The sequence below is a fragment of the Zootoca vivipara genome, chromosome 1, assembly GCF_965207765.1.
Source record: "Zootoca vivipara chromosome 1, rZooViv2.hap1.1, whole genome shotgun sequence".
NCBI classification, from domain to species: Eukaryota; Metazoa; Chordata; class Lepidosauria; order Squamata; family Lacertidae; genus Zootoca; species Zootoca vivipara.
Genome location: NC_142582.1, coordinates 59,080,711 through 59,101,650, shown reverse-complemented (window position 1 = coordinate 59,101,650; position 20,940 = coordinate 59,080,711). Strand labels below are relative to the sequence as shown.

Genomic DNA, 20,940 nt, shown 5'->3' with positions numbered 1-20,940 from the left:
AAATATGGATGATCCTGAGGAAGTTGGTGCATGTAGACCTCCTATTTTCCCCATTGAGCTTTTCTGGGTTATTTATGCAATCGGAAGGTGCTACAGTAACAACAGCTTTTTGCTAGTAAAGGGGGGGGGGGAATCTTCAGCACAAGCAATCAGACTGTTAGTCCATTTCATACTAATGTGACAAGGGAAAAGAGAGAAAGAGGCAATGCAAAGGGAAATTTGTATTCCAAGCACAGGTGCAGCAGCTAGCCAGATGCTTTGTTAGAGGGTATTTTCATACATCAGGACACTTTTTCTGGATCAACTCAATGCTGATCTATTTCATGCAGTATTAAATTGGCAAACTCATAAACAATTCATAGGCAAATACCATTTCAGGTGGCAGTGGTAGTTTTTTTTAAATAAAAAAATCAAACTAATATAAATAATTGGGTGATATCGTACAGAGCCATACTCAAGAGTAGACCCATGAAATGGGTTGTTTTTTTTTTACACATAGAATTATTTTTGTTGATGACGTTTTTCACTGTGAAATGGCTTCAATGTATTTTATGGGAAGTGATTCATAAATGGAATCAAATAAATAAATACATTGCTGCACCACAAAACTGGCTCTGCTTAGGCCAATGTTGCATACAAATGCACGCAAATAAGATTTGAAATGAAAATAAGTTTTTTTATACACCAGAGGAGGGTACTGGGAGAGAAAAAGGTAGAATGAGATAACACACCTTTAAACTGAATTCTCAGCAGTCGCACAATGCGGGCCTGCTATTCTAGGACACTTAAATATCTCTTGTACACCCATCCTCACCCCATCAGTTCAGGGTATCAGTTTATTGGCCACAGTGGCCTTGGTATGGGGCATCACTCATCTCTGCAACAGACATGTTCATAGGGAACTGAAGAGCCTCTGCTCGCAGCAGGCTTCTTTCACCTGTGATGTTGTCACCGCTGTCACTATAGTGCTGGCTGGGATTGGGCATGGGAGTATGAAGGGAAACCACAGCAGAATGACAGGTGGGGCTGTGCAGAGCGAAAGGAGAACCAGTGTGACATAGCGATGAAGAGTTCAAATCCACGCTCAGCCATGAAGCTCACTGGGTTGTTGTGAGGATAAAATGGGGAGAACCTTGTACACCCCCTTGAAGGAGAAGGTGGTATATAAGTGTAATAAACAAACAAACATGTGCATGCTTTTTTATGACAAACACCAGGACACTTGTGAGAAGTGAAAGGCAATGGTGTGAGAACCCTGGAAAATACAGTCTGTCATACTGAGGAGCTCTTTGCTAGTTATTAGTGGTTGCTTACCTGCTGGTAATAGATATAGGCCAGGATTCCAGCAATTACCTCAAGCAGGAAGATGCACAGCAGCAATATAAAATACTGCAAAAAGCAAAATGAAATGTGTTAGAATAGACCAGAGGATAATGTCACCACCGGTGAAAGGCAGCCCTAGGTAAATATTTGAGGAAATGCTCAAAGCTAACAAATCGATTCCACTTCCCCAATAAGAAACATAAACTGGTAAAACAAGCAGAGGTGGGTGCCAACGCTTGAAAGCCCAGAGAATGGGCTATACGGAATGGGAAAAGTAACTTGCTGGGATCCAGTGGCACAGCTAGAGATGAAATGTTGGGTTCAGTAGATTCAGCAATTAACACATGAAGCTGCCTTACGCTGACTCAGGTCCACCCAGCCTAGCATGGTCTCTACTCAGTGATGCAACAGATCTCCACAGCCGTCTTTCGTAGTCCTGCTACCTGCAATGCTTTTAACTGGAAATACCAGGGATTGAGCCTCAAATATTCCTGCTTGCAATGCACGAGTGACTGATCCTCAGTTCGTCCCTGGACGGTTTTCACAGCTGTGGTTCCTACTTCTCTCCTGCCAACACCACTTGTCTTGAAATGCAAGCCCTCCAAAGCGACATCATTAGGAGCTCATCACAAGCTTGTTAGGGGGCAGTGGAATGCTTCCTTGGTGAGGGCAGGGAGGGTTTCAGAATAGCTGGGCTTCTTGCAGGGAGGGCTCTCCCAAGTGGGCAAGAGTCAGCAACATGCCTGCAGCAGCACAGGGGCAGCTTCCGGAACTTTGGACTGAACCGTCAAAGAATAAAACCTGGCACAGGGTGCAACACAGAAGTGTTTCCCTGCCCAAATTGCTCAGAGACCCCTAAAGGGGACCATTCCGCTGACAACCAACCCAGAACTTGAGCAAGGCTTGGATCATTCAAAACCCATGATACATTACATCACTAAGCTTAGGACAATCTGAGCTGTACATGTACCGTCAGTGACAGAATTAGAATGAATATAATGGAGAAATCTGAAATGTACTTGCTTGGAAACTCTTTGTATACAAGTATCAGCCACTACCATTCATAGCTGCCAAATTATCCCTTTTTTAAAGGGATTTTCCCTTATGCTGAATAGGCTTCCTCGCGAGAAAAGGGAAAACTTGGCAGATATGCTACCATTATGGTACTCAGCCACACAATTACTGATAATGTGTTTTTGGTAGTGCAGTTTTTGTGACATGGGTGCTACACACACCACAACCTATTCTATTGGCTGCTTCTTACAAGGCCGTTTCAGCAGGCAGCAGGATCCCTGCAAGTCCCAGGGGAGACTTCTGCCGCACCATGCAGGCAAACCCTGACTTAGGATACCCAAAGGCCATCCTGCAAATCCCCTGCCATTGGAGGTAAGGCGGGTAGTGACTAGGCAAGGATCTTCTCAGTTGTGGTCCCCTATCTCACTGTGTGTTTACAACCAAATTTATACCTTTCCCAAGCTATTGGAAAAACCTATGTAGTTCTATGCTGCTCTTGAAAAGCTTTTTTTTAAAAAAGACCAGTGTGTGTGTTTTTTATGCTCCTTAATAACTGTCTTTCAATCTTTCATCTGAGGGATTTTACTTTCTCATTTACTTCCTTTGCTAGCTGCCCTGGAAAGACACACTAGTGAAGGCCACAGCATAAATGTTATTTAACTAACCAGTAAAAGTTAGAAGGGTTTCTCTGCCAGGCAGATCTGGGAGCACACCGGATCAGCCATTCACTCACCCCACAATGTGTTGCTGAAGCCTCAGACCAACTGCATGCTTGGACAAGGTATCCCTTTCATACCATGAGAATGAGTAAGCTAGCAGAGCTCTGGCTAACCAAAATGACTGAAACACACCTTAACCCAAGGGACCTCTTTCTTTCTTTCTTTCGTTTTGGAGACAAGTTAGGCAGAGCTACTGACATCATCCCTTTGCCCAGCTTATACATTAAGGAAAGAGGAAACAATCAACTAAGGAGCTGGAAAGTTGTAATTTCCAGTGCTTGTGTTCTCACATTGTCCCCTTTGAAAGTACACTCCTCCTCCCACAACCACACCACTGAGGAGATGATGATAGATGATAGATAGATAGATAGATAGATAGATGATAGATAGATAGATAGATAGATAGATAGATAGATAGATAGATATTTCTCCAATGGCAGAACGATCAGGGCTGATAGAAATGTCCAGATTTAAAACAGCACAGCTGTCAGACATCTACTATATATAGAAGCACATTTCTTCTTTAAGAGGTGAAGTTGGAGCAGGAGGACAGAATCCATCAGAGTTCCTATTAGTCAGAGATCTGCCTTTTGGGCAGGGAGGGGGTGGTATTCCACAACTGGGAAGGAAGATCAGTTAAATATCCTATGTGAATCATCTACTGGAGTACCTCCAAAATAAAGTTTTATGGAAGTCATATGATCTGAGATGGAGGGGTGGGGGAAAAGAGAGAGAGACCCCACACTTTCTAATTCAGTGGGCCATCTACATACAATCATCATTATAAAGGAATATCTTCTAGCTTTCAATCATTATGGCTATAAAATAACACTTCTCAAACTTTCATTCATCATGATGATCCACAAAGACTATTCTCATATATGACAATGTCAAGATTATGACATTGAAAGAAACTGGGGTTACCTGGTGCAAAGTGGCCCTCTAGACTTGTGAAAATATGCCTGGGGTATGGCAACCTTTGCCAATCTGGTGCCTTCCCTCCAGCTGTGTTGGAATACAGCTGCCATGGTGGTGACTGGGGCTGATGGGAGTTGTAGTCCAACGCAGCTGGAGGGAAGGTGCCAGGTTGGCGAAGGCTGGGATATGGGCTTGAGCTCAGGACTGGCAGAAGCCTTTGAGCCAATTCTGCCTGGCTGGCCACAAAGTGTTTGTTGTGCATGCTGCTTAACTAAACCGGAGGCCAAGAGACAGGCGACAATAGATCTGTCACAACCAGCCACTCAGGGGAGGGGAGAATGGCAACAAAAGGCTCTTTTGTTCCCAAGAGACAATCATTAGTTTTCTGTGGCAAAACAACAAAAGAGGACTGTACCAAATTTTTCATCTGTAATTGCTGGCTTGGAAAGACAGAAACAAAAAGGGAGAAGTCTTCCGCACACTGGGCCATTGTGTGCCTGCCAAGAGGGATTGGGATGGTCTACAGGCCATGTCAGCTCCAGTATCATCACAAGCCATGAGAAACACCACTTCAGAAATATCATAGCGCTTCTTTTGTCCTTACTGTACGGTGTCCCTGCGAAAGAGGCCTCCACCTCACACCTTCCTTTTTCACGGTTGCACTGGCAGAGAACGTGTCAATTTCCCAGCCCCACAAACACATTTAGCTGGAGCAAGCCTACTTTTCACATTATACTCTGACACACTTTCTGCAACACAGGTATTCCTATTGATGTCAGAAAGAGGAGCCCATGGAGGATCTCATAGGAACACAGGAAGATGCCTTACACAAGTCTAGCCATGCCTCTGAATACTAGTTGCGGGAAACTGCAGGTGGGCAGAATGCCCTTGTGCTTAGCTTGTGGGCTTCCCAAAGGCATCTGGCTGGGATGCTGGGCTTGATGGGCCACTGGCCTGATCCAACAGGGGCTATGTTCACTGGTCCATCTAGTTCAGTATTGCAGACACTGACTGGCAGCAGCTTCCCAAGGGCTGAATTAGTGGTGGGTCTCCCCAACCCAAACATTTCTCTCATTCTGTCTTAACCCCTAATTCCCTGCTACAATTTACCGTGGCTCTCTGTGTCAATCCCTGCCTACACTGAGTTCTTCCCGCTTGCTCAAAGAACACTCACCACTCTCAGGAGGCTCCGCTGCTCCCTGAATGTAGCACAGCAGCCCAAGATGCCGGTGATCATGACCACAACGCCTGCCACCACTAGGATGTAGGCTGTTGCCATGTAGGTATTGGACTGCAGGAGGCTTATGTAATCGCTCTTTTCAGCCAAGGTCCAGATGCCCACTGCCATCACGGCTCCACCTGCCAGCTTAAGAGAGAAAGGAAGATAATGAGTTAAGTGCAGCTGGGATAGAGAAAACATGAGGCACCATTATCTAGCAGGACTACCTATTGCCTCATCAATGGTGGTTCACCAAGGCCTGATTCAGGGTCCCTTGGCAGAGGGGCTCCTCAATGAGGATCTAAGTTCAAGTGAAGCACCTTTTCTCTCTTATCCTTGCCTATCACACTGCTTTGAAGATTTCTAACAGTCACTTTTGACAGAAGCTATGGGAAGAGCAGAATAAAGAAAGGCCTATCTATGTGTAGAAGGCAAAGGGCACATCCTCAGCCCTCCTGGAACTTACCACTTCAGAATGCAATCTGGGGTTAACCCAGTGGAATGCTCCCCTATGGCTATGCCATCAACACCTCATCTTCAGAAAGCTATGTTATCAGGGAGAGGTTCTAACCTAGCACTCACCTCCATGTGGCTGTGCTTTTTGTGAAATAAAGGAGCAGCTAGAAGCTAAGCTCCAACTATCTGCTAATTTTGGAGCAGAATTGCTGTTCTCTTTAAATCATGCTGAAGAGCATTAAAAGTCTATCCTAATCGCCCCATTGCTCCAGGATACTCCCAAATTCACAGCACAAATTGCTAAAGCTGGCTCCTTACCCAGAAAAAGAAGTTGAAGATGAAGAGGAGATATTTGAGACAGATGGTCCCACATGTTTCCTTGTTTTCAGAGTAGTCACGCATTGTCGCAATTTAGCAGGGCTGTGGAAAAGCTTCAAGAAAAGGGAAGACTTCTGTTAGAAAACCTTTTTTTTCCCCTTTGACACCCAATGTGCAACTGACAACCGGCTTTCTTCTGTATTCAACCACCACTCTTAACAGGCATTGCCAAGATGTAACTTAAGAAACGCAAAAGGGGAAAAACATGGCTGATAATTTTGCAAGCCCACACTGTCAGTTCCAGGACAGGTCAATGGAAGCTGCTTTGTACCCAGTCAGACCATTGGTTCATCTGTTGTCTAGAGACTGACCAGAAGTGGGTCTCCAGGGACAGACCCTGAAGGAACCTTCTGCATGCAAAACAGATGCTTTACGACTCAGCTGCAACCCTTTCCCTACTATTACCGCTGGCGTTAAGATCACTATGTGCCAGGGCACATCTCCACCAATCTATGGCCCCCTGGTGATACTAGCAGGTGTGTGGTCATATGGCAAAAAGTCTTCTTCAAGGTAGACTGGGTTCAGGCTATCCAAGATTTCGTAAGTTAGATTTCGAGTTGTTGGACTACAACTCCCCTCAACCCTGACAACTGGCCATGATGGCCGGGGCTGATGGGAGTCCAGAGACATCCAGAGAGCCACAGTCCCCCCCCCATCCCTGTTATAAGCTTTCACTAGTACCTTTGATTGTGCTGGAAAACCACAAAAACCCAGAGCACAGGCATATGAGAAATCATCTTGCTCCCCTAATGATGCGGAGCTAGAAACAGCAGCCCACTCATGGATTTCATGTGCAGTTAAGTGTTTGGTGCAGAGAAGATTTCCCTTTTTTCCTCCCTCACATGATTCGGAAGCTATGTCACCTCCTCAGGTGACACTGGGGGCAGGAGGAGAATCCCAGAATGGGAATGTTTCCATCTCTGAGCCATCTCAGTCTGTCCCTTTTACCCAATTATGCAAGGAAAGGTTTTTTTTTCTTTTTCTCTTAGGATATGTGACAGCATAGCTGGCAGCAAGCAGGGTTCACAAGCAAAGGTGAGAGACTGAGAGATGACAGCATACCCCCAAGATAGTATCAGGGAGAGAACAACAAGGCTCCTTCCTTGGCTTCCTGACAGCCCAGTCTTCATGAGAAATTACCGCACGGCTCTGCCAAAACATACAAAAGGAGCTTCAGAGGCATCCATTTGTCCTCAAAGATCCCACTCTCATCCACTGCTCCCTCCCCCCCACCGCTCGGGATATACTGTTTGTATAAGATGAGAGATTTACTGTCCCCAGGACAAAAAACAAAATCCTTTTGTTTATCTATAGAACAGATTAGATCAACCACTGAAAGAGACATATGTGCTACAAAAATAAACTAGCTTTGCTGTCATGGTTCCCCACCCCACCCAAAAAAACCCAGGAACCTGGGAACTACAGTTTTCCCTGTCTGGCCCTTTGACAGGCTTTCATGTTCTGCTGCGTGCTCATGGTCCAGCTCTCTCTTTGGATGATCAGAAACATGTTCATCCTCACCTGTAGGGATAATTCATTCTGAAATGGACAGCCTCCCATTTCTGTGGGCTTTCCCCCAAGGGTCTGTTTAAGAGATGCTCTGCAACCTTTTTGATGTTAAGCACCAGGCATCTGGTTCCATTATGGTTCAAACCAAGGATCCCCTCTCAATGGTACAGGCCCAGGTTATCCCAAAACATTCCCCAAAGCCCCAAACACCTTAATCTTTCTCCCTGTGTTACCATCTCATCTACACATAGAAGCAGCTCAATTTCACTTAACTGCACATGGAACAGGGTGGCATTTCAGAGAAAGCTACCACCTCAGAGGTCTTCAATGTTACCTTCCCATTCTGCACAACTAGTTCCCCTTCTCATTGGTGCAGACCTGCTCACACAAACACGGACTTCCTCCTCTGCACAATCTAAACTATGGGTGGCATCTATAACCTTCATCTCAGCAGGCAAGTTGCCATCCGGTCTACAAACCTGTCACAAACCCAGCTCTTTATGGATACAATTATGATCGAACTGCCTCCTACTCCCTGGAGGTACATACGCAGTGCAAGGATAACTTCCATTACCTTCATACAGTCTGGATAAATGCATGTCCCAGTCCCAGAAGGATGGAAAATTTCTGCTCATAATGCTAGAAACCTAGCGTCATTCAGTGCAGCTGAATGGTGAGGGATTTAGGACAGATCAACACACATTGATGGTCACCAACTTGGATGGCTTTAGAAGGGGATTAGATAAATTCACTGAGGATAAGACTATCAATAGAAGGGGAAGAAATGGAGGCAGTGAGAGATTTTACTTTCTTGGGCTCCTTGATCACTGCAGATGGTGACAGCAGTCACGAAATTAAAAGACGCCTGCTTCTTGGGAGAAAAGCAATGACAAACCTAGACAGCATCTTAAAAAGCAGAGACATCACCTTGCCGACAAAGGTCCGTATAGTTAAAGCTATGGTTTTCCCAGTAGTGATGTATGGAAGTGAGAGCTGGACCATAAGGAAGGCTGATCGCCGAAGAATTGATGCTTTTGAATTATGGTGCTGGAGGAGACTCTTGAGAGTCCCATGGACTGCAAGAAGATCAAACCTATCCATTCTGAAGGAAATCAGCCCTGAGTGCTCCCTGGAAGGACAGATCGTGAAGCTGAGGCTCCAATACTTTGGCCACCTCATGAGAAGAGAAGAATCCTTGGAAAAGACCCTGATGTTGGGAAAGATTGAGGGCACTAGGAGAAGGGGACGACAGAGGACAAGATGGTTGGACAGTGTTCTCGAAGCTACGAACATGAGTTTGACCAAACTGCGGGAGGCAGTGCAAGACAGGAGTGCCTGGCGTGCTATGGTCCATGGGGTCACGAAGAATCGGACACGACTAAACGACTAAACAACAAAGACTATCAATGGCTGCAAGTAGCAATGCCTGTACCAAAGGCAGTACACCACCTCTGAAAACCAGCTTCTGGGAGCACAAGAGGGAGACTGCTATGGTGGTGAGTGTCCTGTTTCTACACTTCCAGTTGGCATCTAGTTGGCTATTGTTGAGAAACAGAATGTTAGGCTAGATAGGCCTGTGGCTCCTCTTGTGGTTAGCAAGAGAAGTTTTCTATTAAGCAAAAAGTTCCAAATGCTGCAACCATTCCACACAGGACAGTTGTTCCATCTCCTTGGATCATTTTGGTTGCCCTTTTTCTGAATGAGAGTCTACCTCTCCTCTCCCCTGCAGCATGCTGGGAAGGATTGCAGTTTTCTGGGCTGATTCAAGATCAGTGCAGCAGAGGCCACATCTATGATGAGATGTACCATCATAGTGTATGACTCAGTTATTTCATGGACATGTCACAGCTGGAACAAGTTGGAAGCATCATGTTAACTATGGAACAAGGCACCCAAAAGTAAACGCCTACCCGCTGCTTCAAAGTATTATATTCCCATTTTAAAGCTGCACTCAACTGCACATTAACCATGTCCTCATATCTTCTCTCACAGTGAGGGACAGCATTTAGGTATGCATGACTCTGATCCAACATGCTTAAAATATATGGGTGGCTTGACTAGACTTAACAAAATTAAAAAATTCCTTCCAGTAGCACCTCAGAGACCAACTAAGTTTGTTATTGGTATGAGCTTTCGTGTGCATGCACGCTTCTTCAGATACTAGACTTCTGTGTATATATAATAAACAGAATTTGAAGTTTCTGGGTTCTGATTAATGCTCATTGAACTGGTCTATTGGCCAATGTGCGTTATCACATGTTCTTCCACAAAGCTCTTAAGGCCACATGGGATCTTACTAGTCCATCCCCATCTTCACAAGTTGCACAGCACTGCTTGTAAAGCAAACAAGATTGTGAAGAGGTGCTTAAAGAGGGCTCTCCCATCAATTTTAGTACTGTAGTCAGAGAACAGCAGGAGGTTTATGAAGCATGCTGATTTATGGAAGACGGATGGCCAGTGAGTCATAGAACAATCATTGCTGTCTCCACTGGTCCTGGCCAGGAACAGCATCCCATTGATCAAAGAGACTGTTCTTGCATTTAAATCAGCAACCCAAGGAAAGTACTATTGGAAATTAAACAAGCTATGCAGACCATCCCACTTCACTGCTAGCATGTTCTTTTCATTGCCACCAAGAAGAACAAATCAGACTTTTCTACAGTGCGCTGGAAATGCAAAGTCAACACAACTCACAGGAACAGACTACTGTATCTAGCGCCAGAGCTGCATCTATGCTGCACTAAAATTCCCACCCCAGAATTTTGTGTTCCAGTATGCTGCATTCCATTCCAAGGAAATCTGGGTTCTGCTACCTATGTGAATTAAGCAAAACCAGCAAGTGATCAATACTTATTCTGCTTCAGCAAAAAACCTCACCCCACTAATTGAAAATTTTGCTCAGTGCCAGCCATTGAACTTCTTACATTCAACATGACTGCCTATACATTTTCATAACAGTGGGGGCTAGAAATTTCTCTTTAAAACAAGGGGGTGGGAAAGGTGGGGATTTGAGGGTTTTCTCTTATGCACTCAATAGAAAATTCTGTACTAGCCTACATTTGCAGAGCACACAAAATCCTTCACTGCAGTCATCTGAAGAAGTGTGCATGCACACAAAAGCTCATACCAATGACAAACTTAGTTGGTCTCTAAGGTGCTACTGGAAGGATTTATTTTATGTTTTTAAATTTGTTTCGACTACGGCAGACCAATACGGCTACCTACCTGTAACTTGCACTCATAGTGTTGATCCAATCAAGGGCAAAGTTCAGGAAACCACCGCAAGTCACCGCTTATCAGAAGAAAGGAGGCAAAGATCCCTTTAGCTTTAGGCACATTGCCTCAGTCTGGGCACAGGAGATTGCAAGTTTATAACTACCCGAGGCATTATTTCCCCTTTCAATCAAGTCTAGCCCCGCCCCATCCCTGCCCCGCCTTAATTCACATAGCATTGCTTCACTGTGCACACAAATCTGACTTCAAACACGAAATGTAAAGCTGAAGAAAAAAATGGGATGAGCACTGGCACACTGGTTATGTGACAAGTCACCAGCTAGGCATAAAGGAGCGCTACCACAAAGTCAACTTTGCAACAAGACTGTCTCAGCACAACAGCTTGGTTAGATCAACTGAAACACGGCAATGAACCTATGGACTAAACACTCAATTTGCACTTCACTTGTAGTTATATGAAATGGATGCCTAATATAATAATATTCTCCTCTAGAAGCCATAGGAAAGGAATGCCACTACTGTACAGTGGTACCTCGGTTTATGAACACAATTGGTTCCAGAAGTCTGTTCATAAACTGAAGCGTTCATAAACTGAAGCGAACTTTCCCATTGAAAGTAATGGAAAGTGAATTAATCCGTTCCAGACGGTCCGCGGAGTAAGCGTTCATAAACTGAAGCAAACTTTCCCATTGAAAGTAATGGAAAGTGGATTAATCCGTTCCAGACGGGTCCGCGGAGTACTTAAACTGAAGCGTTCATAAACTGAAACATGGGTGTAATTGGTTCCGGAAGTCTGTTCATAAACTGAAGCGTTCATAAACTGAAGCAAACTTTCCCATTGAAAGTAATGGAAAATGAATTAATCCGTTCCAGATGGGTCCGTGGCGTTCATAAACCGAAAATTCATAAACCGAGGTGTTCATAAACCGAGGTTCCACTGTACATCTTAAGGAGGGCTGTAAAAAAGAGGGACGTGGTTGCAACCGGCAACTTTCAAATCTAGGCCTAGTGAGCTGTTTTACTTACAAAGAAAGGAAATTAGAATTGAACTACTATTAGGAGAAACTGCACCTCTCCCACTTCAAAGGGTGAGGTGGTTCATCCTCAAATCAAACTTATGTCCAGTCTGAAAAACAGAAGTGCTCTCACTTAAGATAGTGGTTGACCCATGAGTAGAAAGCAGAATTTTCTGTGTGAGCCTCAGCACAGCATTTCAATCCATTTTTCATTTATTTTTTGCTTTTAACTTGTTATTAATTTGATATGATTCTATTGTTTGGTTTTATGTTTTTATATTGTTGTAAACTTTTTTCTGATACAGCAGTATATAAATATTTTAATAAATAATCATTCTCTGCCGGCAACTTTAGGCTCGCAGGAAAAAGGAATCACAGAGTTGAAAGAGATCACAAAGGCCAGCAAACCCAACCCCATGCCAAGACATAGATGCCCACACATCAACCGACCGCTACAAAACCTCACTAGTGTGCCCAGACAAGCAGAGGCCAATGAAACTCCACCAAACTTAGGCAGTGTTTAGATTTAGGGTGCTCTTTGGTTCCACCCCTCTTTCTACACAGCCTGTGTTTCATTCCAAGACATTCTGTTCTCATTCACCATAATGAGTTATCGGCTGCACAAGACCATGCAAAGCGTAACATGCAGAATTCTCTGGAGCTGTTTATACACATCTCAAGATGTTCTTTATTAGCAAGACTACAAAGATCCTGCAGGCAATGTCATCTAGTTACTTACAAATGTATACACAGAGAAGAAATTATCGCAGTTCCTCATGCTCACCATCAGCTTTCCTGCTAATGAAAGCAGGCATCTAAGTCTTTTGGGTCCTCATTCACCAGCTAAGTAAGGAAAAGGAATCAGAAAAGGATTGAGATGCCCTTCTAAGTTCCTCCCAAAGCTCCCCTCTTCCCCTAGCACAGAAAAAGATCACGTTTAGGATTTTAGTAAAATAGGATTTACAAACTCTTCAAAGGTCAGGTTCATGTGCTTTTCCATATATCAGCCAGAAAACACAGGCAGTAAAATTTAGCTTAGTTATAGTGGTGAAAGTATAAATTATTGGGATAGGAATAGAAGAATGGCTTGGAGCAAATAGCTCATATCACTTTCCATGCTGAGCTTCTCAGGTAGACTGAAGGGGAACAATAGGTTTGATTACCTTCCTCTCAAGGTGAGAGGGGCTAAGCCAGGAAGGACAGCTCACTTTATGATATTAACCCCTTCATGTGTGAATTAGATTGAAGCATGTTGGTTCTAAGAGGCTGGTTATCCCACAAGATCTACCACTGGATTCCAATCTACCTTCTGCCCATCCATTTGTACAGCAGATTTGCATACACTTGTATTTTTAAGCATCTTTGTAACTCACAATGAACATTAGGCATGGCCAAGTGAGATAAAGTGATTCTTCCAAGCCACATACACAAAGCCTATTACAAGGCTATGGCCCAGCATAGCTGCCAAGTTATCCCTTATTTTAAGGGATTTTCTCTTATACTGAATAGGCTTCCTCGCGGGAAAAGGGAAAACTTGGCAGCTATGTGGCCCAGCCCTCTCTCAACTGCTCTAACTCTCCAGTCACATACATTACACCCACTTTGGGGGCTCCTCCCCAAGTAATGCCAAGCATGCATATGCTCTGCAAAGCCATTTGCTCACACAATCATATAATTACAGACTATATACATCTGTTGAGTCACACACATGCTGCCAGATACCCTTGTCTCAACCTGTACAGGAACAAAGAAAGTAGGTCCTCAAGCTATTTCTCCTTTAACCTATCCTGAGTTTAGATCTAAACACTAAACAGGACCTTAGGAAACAAAAGGCCAAGCAATCCTTACATTTCAACGGAAACATAAGACGACAAAAATAGCACAAACTCAGCATTACCAACCCAAAAAGTGAAAGCTTTTTTTTCGGGGGTGGGGGTCAGAAGTTGCCTGCACATTTGTTTTTGGCAAGGGTGTCAATGTTTTGTCTGGTTTCCTTTTTGAGGGAAAGCATCACCATTTTTTCCTCTGTGAAATGGGTATTTTGTGATGCTCACAACATTTTCTTTAATTTCCAAATGTGTTTCTGTGCCCAAAAAGGTTTCACGTTGTGTGTGAACCAAAGGCTTAAAACTATGGTTGAAGGAGAAATAAGGTTGCCATAATTCAAAAAAAGCAGACACAAAAGTTGTTGAGCTATTTTGGAATGCATTAGGCATATATTGCAATAAATATTTCTACTTAGGGTTGCCATACATCCAGATTTTCCCGGACATTTTGCTAATTTTCACCCGGACACTGCTTCTGACTGCAGTATTCCAGGTATGTTCAGGAAATTCCAGACATATGGCAACCCTAAGTAGAAATATTTATTGCAATATATGCCTAATGCATTCCAGTATATAGCTTTATTTGAGAGCATTTTTTAAAATAGATAGCAGGACAAGTAAGTAGATAGAATGTTAAAGAAAATATTTCTGCATCTATTCATCATATTCTTACCTTACCTTACCTTATAGGCAGCTCAAGCATAATTTAACCCTTTAAACTTTAAAAGCAACAATTTCAAAAACATCAAATCCCAACAAAAATGGTTAAAACAACAACAAACTGACCAATTTCATCAAAATATGTTTACCCTGGTCTCTGGACTTCTTTCAAATAGTAACTTTTAAAATCCTTAATAAAAATGTTAGGTAACTGTTAGTCAAGTCTTGAATCATGCATAAGGTCATATACAGTACCTGGGAAAATCCCTGGCGATTTCTTTCAAGCAAAGCCCCCCTAATTTTACTCTTAACTGCAGACACACTATACATTTAAAGCACATTTTCTGCCTCAAAGAATTCCGGGCACTGTAGTTTGTTTTGTTTTTTCAAAAAAAATTATTCATTTTGTAATAATACACATACAAGAAAAACAAAAAACAAAACACAATACCACTAACTACAAAGCACTGTACTGTATTTATGATGAGCACTCTGTAAATTCTGTATGACTAAAAGTGTCTACATCAGATAACAACAGACAAAAATAACTGTTTGCAAAAACAAGAGACAAGTCGTTCTAAACCCTTCAGTATCTCCACAGAGTTAAAAACAAAGCTGATAGCAGTTCTACTCATGCAGGGATGTTAAAAATAAGCCTGCACACTTACCAACAAAAGCCACAAACCACTCTTCCTTGCTCTCAAATACAAGACTAATTCATGCAAACATTATTAGGGCTTGCCTTTTAACCCATGACGGCTTTGTAAACTACTTGAATGAGCCAACAGGGAGGTGGAGGAAAAGGTCATGGAAATCTTCACTCAATTAGAAGACGATGATTTCCCTCCCACCCCAAAAAAGTAAGATTTGCCTACATTTCTCCCTCACTTAGACCTTACTGTCCCTGTTTTCTAAAGAGATTTCTTGAGAGATCCATAGAAAGCAAACAGTTGCCCAAAGACTCCTGGTTATTATAATCTTTATCCCACAATAATCTAATCATCTTTAAGATGCCGTCAGACTTTTTGGTCGGTTTTTTAAAACTCTGCCAAACTGCACCTGATGACATCAGGAAGTTTGCCTGAACAAGGTCTGCATGACTTGCTCTATGAAGAGCAAAATGTTCTCTGCAGGTTTAAGACCAAATATTTGGGGAAAGACTGCTGCCATTGACAGGCACAAACCTGAACCCATCTAAATTAATTCCTCTATTATCAAGACACTTGTGGGAAAGAAAGGAACCTCAGACACAAGCCGCCTGATTCTTATATGGCTTCCAATGCCTAAAATGCATGGTTCCAAGAGCGCTAGCCTTAACTGAATATTACACAGTCTGGAAAGCAAACACACACACACAAGCACAGACTAACCTTATACCAGCTTGGGAGAAATACACACTGAGTGAGGACGAACGTTTCACATTTGTTATGTCTATGTTGCAATAGGAGGCATTTATGTGTACACACTACACCTTTAAAGCGCATTTCCCCCCTCAAAGAATTCTGGGCTGTAAAGTTTACACCTCATGGAGTTACCATTCCCAGCAACCCATTAACAAACTACAGTGCTTTGTAGTTAGTGGTACTGTGTTTTGTTTTTCTTGTATGTGTATTATTACAAAATGAATAAAAATTTTTGGGGGGGAAACAAAACAAACTACAGTGCCCAGAATTCTTTGAGGCAGAAAAATGTGCTTCAAATGTGCTTTAAAGGTATAGTGTGTCTGTAGTTAAGAGTAAAATTAGGGGGCTTTGCTCAAAAGAAATTCCCCAGGTACAGTATTCTATAAACCAGCACTAAAGACAGTCATCACAGCACTCCATTACCATGATGCAAGATAACTGATGGCCATCACAGCATTGCCAGGAATAGGATCCATTTTGTCAGGGCTAGTCCTCAGCACTGACCAGCTTAGTGTAAAGCGAAAAGGTGTCAAGAGTAGCATTTGAAAAGAAGGCAGGGTTATAATTCATTTCCAGTGTATTTTCTGGGTCTGAGCGGTCCAAAGGAATAGGAGTGTTAACTATACCACCACAAAATAGGTATTGCCAAAGCTGTGTGGTGTTTTATATCACAAAACCCTGAGTTTTGTGCCTCCATAAATCTTAGTTGGTACTGACGTGTTCCAGTTGGGGTTCATAGTTAACCTCTCCCCACCCCCACCCCAAAAAACATATACTGCGTTATCACGTCAAAACTTACAATGATGTTTAGTGCCACAGAACCCCGGGTTTAGAGTCACTACCCACAAAAATGCCAACTAAGAGATGACAGCACAAAACATGGCACTTGTGGCACAAAACAGCACAACGCTTTTGTCTTCTGAAGCAATACTAGATTGGGGGCGGGTTGGAGCAAACAATCCTTAAAGAAATGACTGTTAAGGAAGCAAGGATGCTGATGGAAACAATGGCACAAGGAATATAAATTGCTGGAAACCACCAGGAGTGTGCTCATGCGCTTAGGTTCTGCTTTGAGCTTCCCAGAGGCAACTGAGTGACTAGTGTTAGAACAGGATACTGGAGCAGTTGTGCAGGCTCAAGCATCTCTTCCTTCATCCTACAGACTGGCTCTGATGGAAGGTTTGCTGCATTAATAATATTGTTGAAGGAGTAAGTGTAAGCCCTAATGGGGGCTTATTGGGATGTCCCAGTGACACATCATGATTTATAATGAGCATGGTAGGAGTTAACAAGCTATTTGTTAAATGTGTAGCCCAGTGAGCTCAGGCGGCAAAGCTTGGGGCATATGTGGGCATGTTTGTAATGTGATTTCTTTTCTGGGTCACTGAGATGGTCTCTAGGCTGAGGCTTAGTTCTGAAAATTTGGATCCTGTTCCTTGAGAGTGCTGTGGTTGCCACCAATTGTCTTCTAGAACAGTGGTTCCCAACAGGTGGTCCGGGGACCCCCAGGGGTCCGTGAGCTATGCCAGAGGAGTCCGCAAGATGCTATTAGAATAAAAAATATATTAAATATATTTCGTATGATAACAGATTTTTTGTTTTGGCCGCTTCCTGCATGAGCAGAGTCTAGCGCAAAACTAGAATTAGATAGAGGCAGTAGTTCTGCTGTATGCCGTTAGGTGGCGCTTTACAAACACTACTGTTTTGCAAAGAGGCAGCGCACGCATTCTACTAACGCTCACCTCCCCAAGATGCTTTGCGCGCGTCGGATTCATTTGTGCGCTACTGCGCAGGTACCCTGTCTTCTCCATTCCCCTCCCTCCTCCCTGGCGCGCGCTGCCTCTTTGCAAAACAGTAGTGTTTGTAAACAAAGCGTTGTTTTTCGCGGAAGCTACAGTTCGCGTAGTTAAAAATGGACCGTTGGTTAAAAAGTGGTTTGTTAAAACGACAAAGGCCTACAGATGAAGAGGAAGATAATGCATTTGATGTTCAAGCAAGTAAGTCAGTGACTCTCGAACCGATCTTGTCAGTGTCCATTGAACCTAAATCGTCGGCGTCCCTTGAACCTAAACCTTCCAAGATCAGTGTTAAGCTTACTGGAAAAATTAGAAAATATAACTCTGATTACTTGGAAATCGGTTTTACGGTTTAATGGGGGTCCTTGTCACAATAGCGGCTCGATGAGGGGTCCTCGAGAAAATTTTGTTGGGAACCCCTGTTCTAGAAATATAGGAAGGGGCCTTATACCAAGACAGGCCATTGGCTCATCTGGCTCAGCACTGGCAACTGGCATCAGCTCTCCAGGATTTAATGGAGGGCTCCTTCTGTACCACTGAGCTATGGCTCTGGTCTCTGTGTTATCACTGGAGGACTCAACTGTACCCCTCAGCTGCACAGATGTGGCCCTGGGTCTTCCAGTTGCTGATCTCTATTTTAAACCCACAGCTAAGGAAAAATGCCTTTGGTCAGTAGAAAGGATTTTATTTCACAATCTGCAGAGTTCAAGGAGAATTATCTCTGGCCTCAACCAAGCATAGTTTAGGGAACTGTTTAGCTAATGACAAAGCCTGTGTGTGTGTGTGTGTGGAGAGAGAGAGAGAGAGAGAGAGAGGGAGAGGGAGAAGATCCTCTGTGTATTCAACAATATCATCTTACAGAGAGTGTTATAGAATCCTCAAGAGAGACAGTTGGTTCCGTTGTGTTTATATTGGGAAGTCAGCCTCCAAGACAGCTCTCTGAGGGGGTGATTGATGGAAACACCACTGCATTGAACATCATCATTTTAAATAAAGCTCCTTTCATTCTAAAAGTACTTTGCACCATTGATTTACAGGAGCCACTTCAACAGTTATCGAGATGAGAAGGAGAACAATAAAAAAGGACTACCGTCTTTCAGAGAAGTGTCAAGAGTGAGGCTCAGGAACACAACCCTTTTCAATCTTGCCTAACTTTGCTAAACCCAGCCTCACTCCAGTCACTTTCACAAGGAAAGCTAATTTCTTGCAACTGAAGCCCTAATGCAAGACTACTGTGTGCTGCTGCTGGGCAGGGAGGAAAAACAATACATAGCTGCCAAGTCTCCCGCTGAAAAATGTGTGATCAGCAGCGGCGTGGCACCGGAAGTCGCTTCTACGCATGTCCGGACATGCGTAGAAGCGACTTCCGGTGCCGCGCTACCCATGTCTGGGCACTGGAAATCAGGTGCTGCCAGGACCCAAAATGGAGCCTCCCTGGCAGGTAGGAAATCCAGGAGATTTACGGGATTTTTCCCAATCCGGGCTGCCAGCAGGAAACGGTTTAAAATACGGGGGTTTCCCGTAAAAAACGGGAGACTTGGCAGCTATGGACAATATCAGACCACCGATTTTAGGAAGAGAGTTAAAAACAAGCTGAAATAACCTGCTGTGCATTCTGATGCAAAATGACTGTGAAAGTCAGGATATAAATTTGCATGAATTGGTAATTTCTCCCCTTCCCTCAAGCCTAATTGCTTTGGGATGGAGTGGGGAGATTTTCTTCAGTGAAGGAAAGAGACGTGAGAGGAGAAGGAGGAAGGGGAGAAAGAAGAGGGGGGGCCTCTTGCTCTGGCCCTGCCCACTTTGAGCTTCAGCCCCACCCACCCTGACTCCAGCCCCGCCCACCCCTTGCCTTAGGGAACAAAGTCTTCAACATTTCCCTAGAAGCAAAGTAAATTCTGTGACAAAATAAAGGGCACTAATGATTATACACTTAAACAGACAGGAATGACTTGTGGACAACTTCTGCTCTCCTTGTGTGATCTCTCTTCTTCAACAGTCAGCTTGAGAGCAGAAGTTGTCCACACATCCCTCCTGTCTGTTTTCAGTGCATAATCATTAGTGCCCTTTATTTTGTCACAGAATTGGCTGGTTAAAAGAAAAACAGAGGAAGTGAGTCACACAATTTAGGCCTTAAGCAAAAGATTAATCTATAAATACTTCTTGAAGATACTGACAAATGGAAGGAAACAGATGATAAAGAGAGGAGATTCACTGATAAACGGACACCTAAGAAAAATGCACACTGATGGAAGAGAAATCTTGGGCATAAGAAAAGAAAACTGATAGTAGATGGGTAAAGAGGCAAGAGTTCTAGAAATAAGATAGTGACTCATAACCAAAACAGGGAGACATATACTGGCAATTGTTGCTTAATACACAGGATTCTGATTGTGTGATTAGGAATGTCTTGACAGGAATGGAAATTTTCTTGCTAGAGTTTATGAGGACATCGCTTTCATATTCCCACCTCTTTAGAGTTGAGGTGGCTGCTGACAATGATTAGGGCAGGGGTCAGCAAACTTTTTCAGCAGGGGGCCGGCCCACTGTCCCTCAGACCTTGTGGAGTGCCGGGCTATATTTTGAAAAAAAATATGAACAAATTCCTATGCCCCACAAATAACCCAGAGATGCATTTTAAATAAAAGGACACATTCTACTCATGTAAAAATATGCCGATTCCCAGACCGTCCACGGGCTGGATTTAGAAGGCGATTGGGCCGCATCCGGCCCCTGGGCCTTAGTTTGGGAACCCCTGGATTAGGGCCATTTACTTTTCACATCCCACCTTTGGAATGCTCTTCCCAAAGAAACAGAGTTAGCAAGTCTCTGCTCTCATTTATATGACAAGCATATTAAAAATATTTCTTTCGGGCATTTTCCTACAGATGGCTGCCACTAAATTGCTCCTTTTCTCTGATTTAGTCTTAGTGTGTTTGGCTCTATTGATTTTTTTAAATGCATTTTTTTTAAAAAAATAGGTCAATTTTTAAATATGATTTGATAGTTTTACATGAGCCACCTTAATAATGTAATAGTAATAATAATTATTATTTATATCCCGCCCATCTGGCTGGATTTCCCCAGCCACTCTGGGCAGCTTCCGGCAGAAGATTAAAAATACATTAAAACATCGGTCATTAAAAACTTCCCTAAACAAGGCTGCCTTCAGCTGTCTTCTAAACGTCAGATAGTTGTTTATTTCTATGACATCTGATGGGAGGGCGTTCCACAAACCGGGCGACACTACTGAGAAGGCCCTCTGCCTGGTACCCTGTAACTTCGCTTCTCGCAGTGAAGGAACTGCCAGAAGGCCCTCGGAGCTGGACCTCAGTTTCCAGGTTGAACAATGAGGTTGGAGACGCTCCATGACATCAAATGATGGAAAGACAACATAGGCGCCAACTATAGGAGGCCCAGGCAGCCTGGGGGTTTTGACGTGACTTCCAGTACAAACCAGAAGTCATGT

At 43.5% G+C, this 20,940-nt stretch overlaps 1 protein-coding gene across 5 annotated transcripts in view; it reads right to left on the bottom strand.

Annotated features, from left to right (window-relative positions):
* Positions 1-20,940, bottom strand: part of CD151 (CD151 molecule (Raph blood group)) — a 45,522-nt gene that overhangs the window by 15,744 nt on the left and 8,838 nt on the right. For 2 of the 5 annotated variants that reach the window (XM_035121968.3, XM_088665993.1), the window contains exons 2-4: positions 5,968-6,080; positions 5,149-5,340; positions 1,315-1,389 (exon numbers count right to left, since the gene is read on the bottom strand). In XM_035121968.3, coding sequence (XP_034977859.1) covers positions 1,315-1,389; positions 5,149-5,340; positions 5,968-6,051 — 351 coding nt within the window. In that variant the 5' untranslated portion in view covers positions 6,052-6,080. Of the gene's footprint in view, positions 1-1,314; positions 1,390-5,148; positions 5,341-5,967; positions 6,081-7,089; positions 7,177-10,761; positions 10,824-12,570; positions 12,625-20,940 lie in introns of those variants that run through there. The other 3 variants (XM_088665985.1, XM_088665990.1, XM_060276416.2) reach the window with 3 other exon arrangements.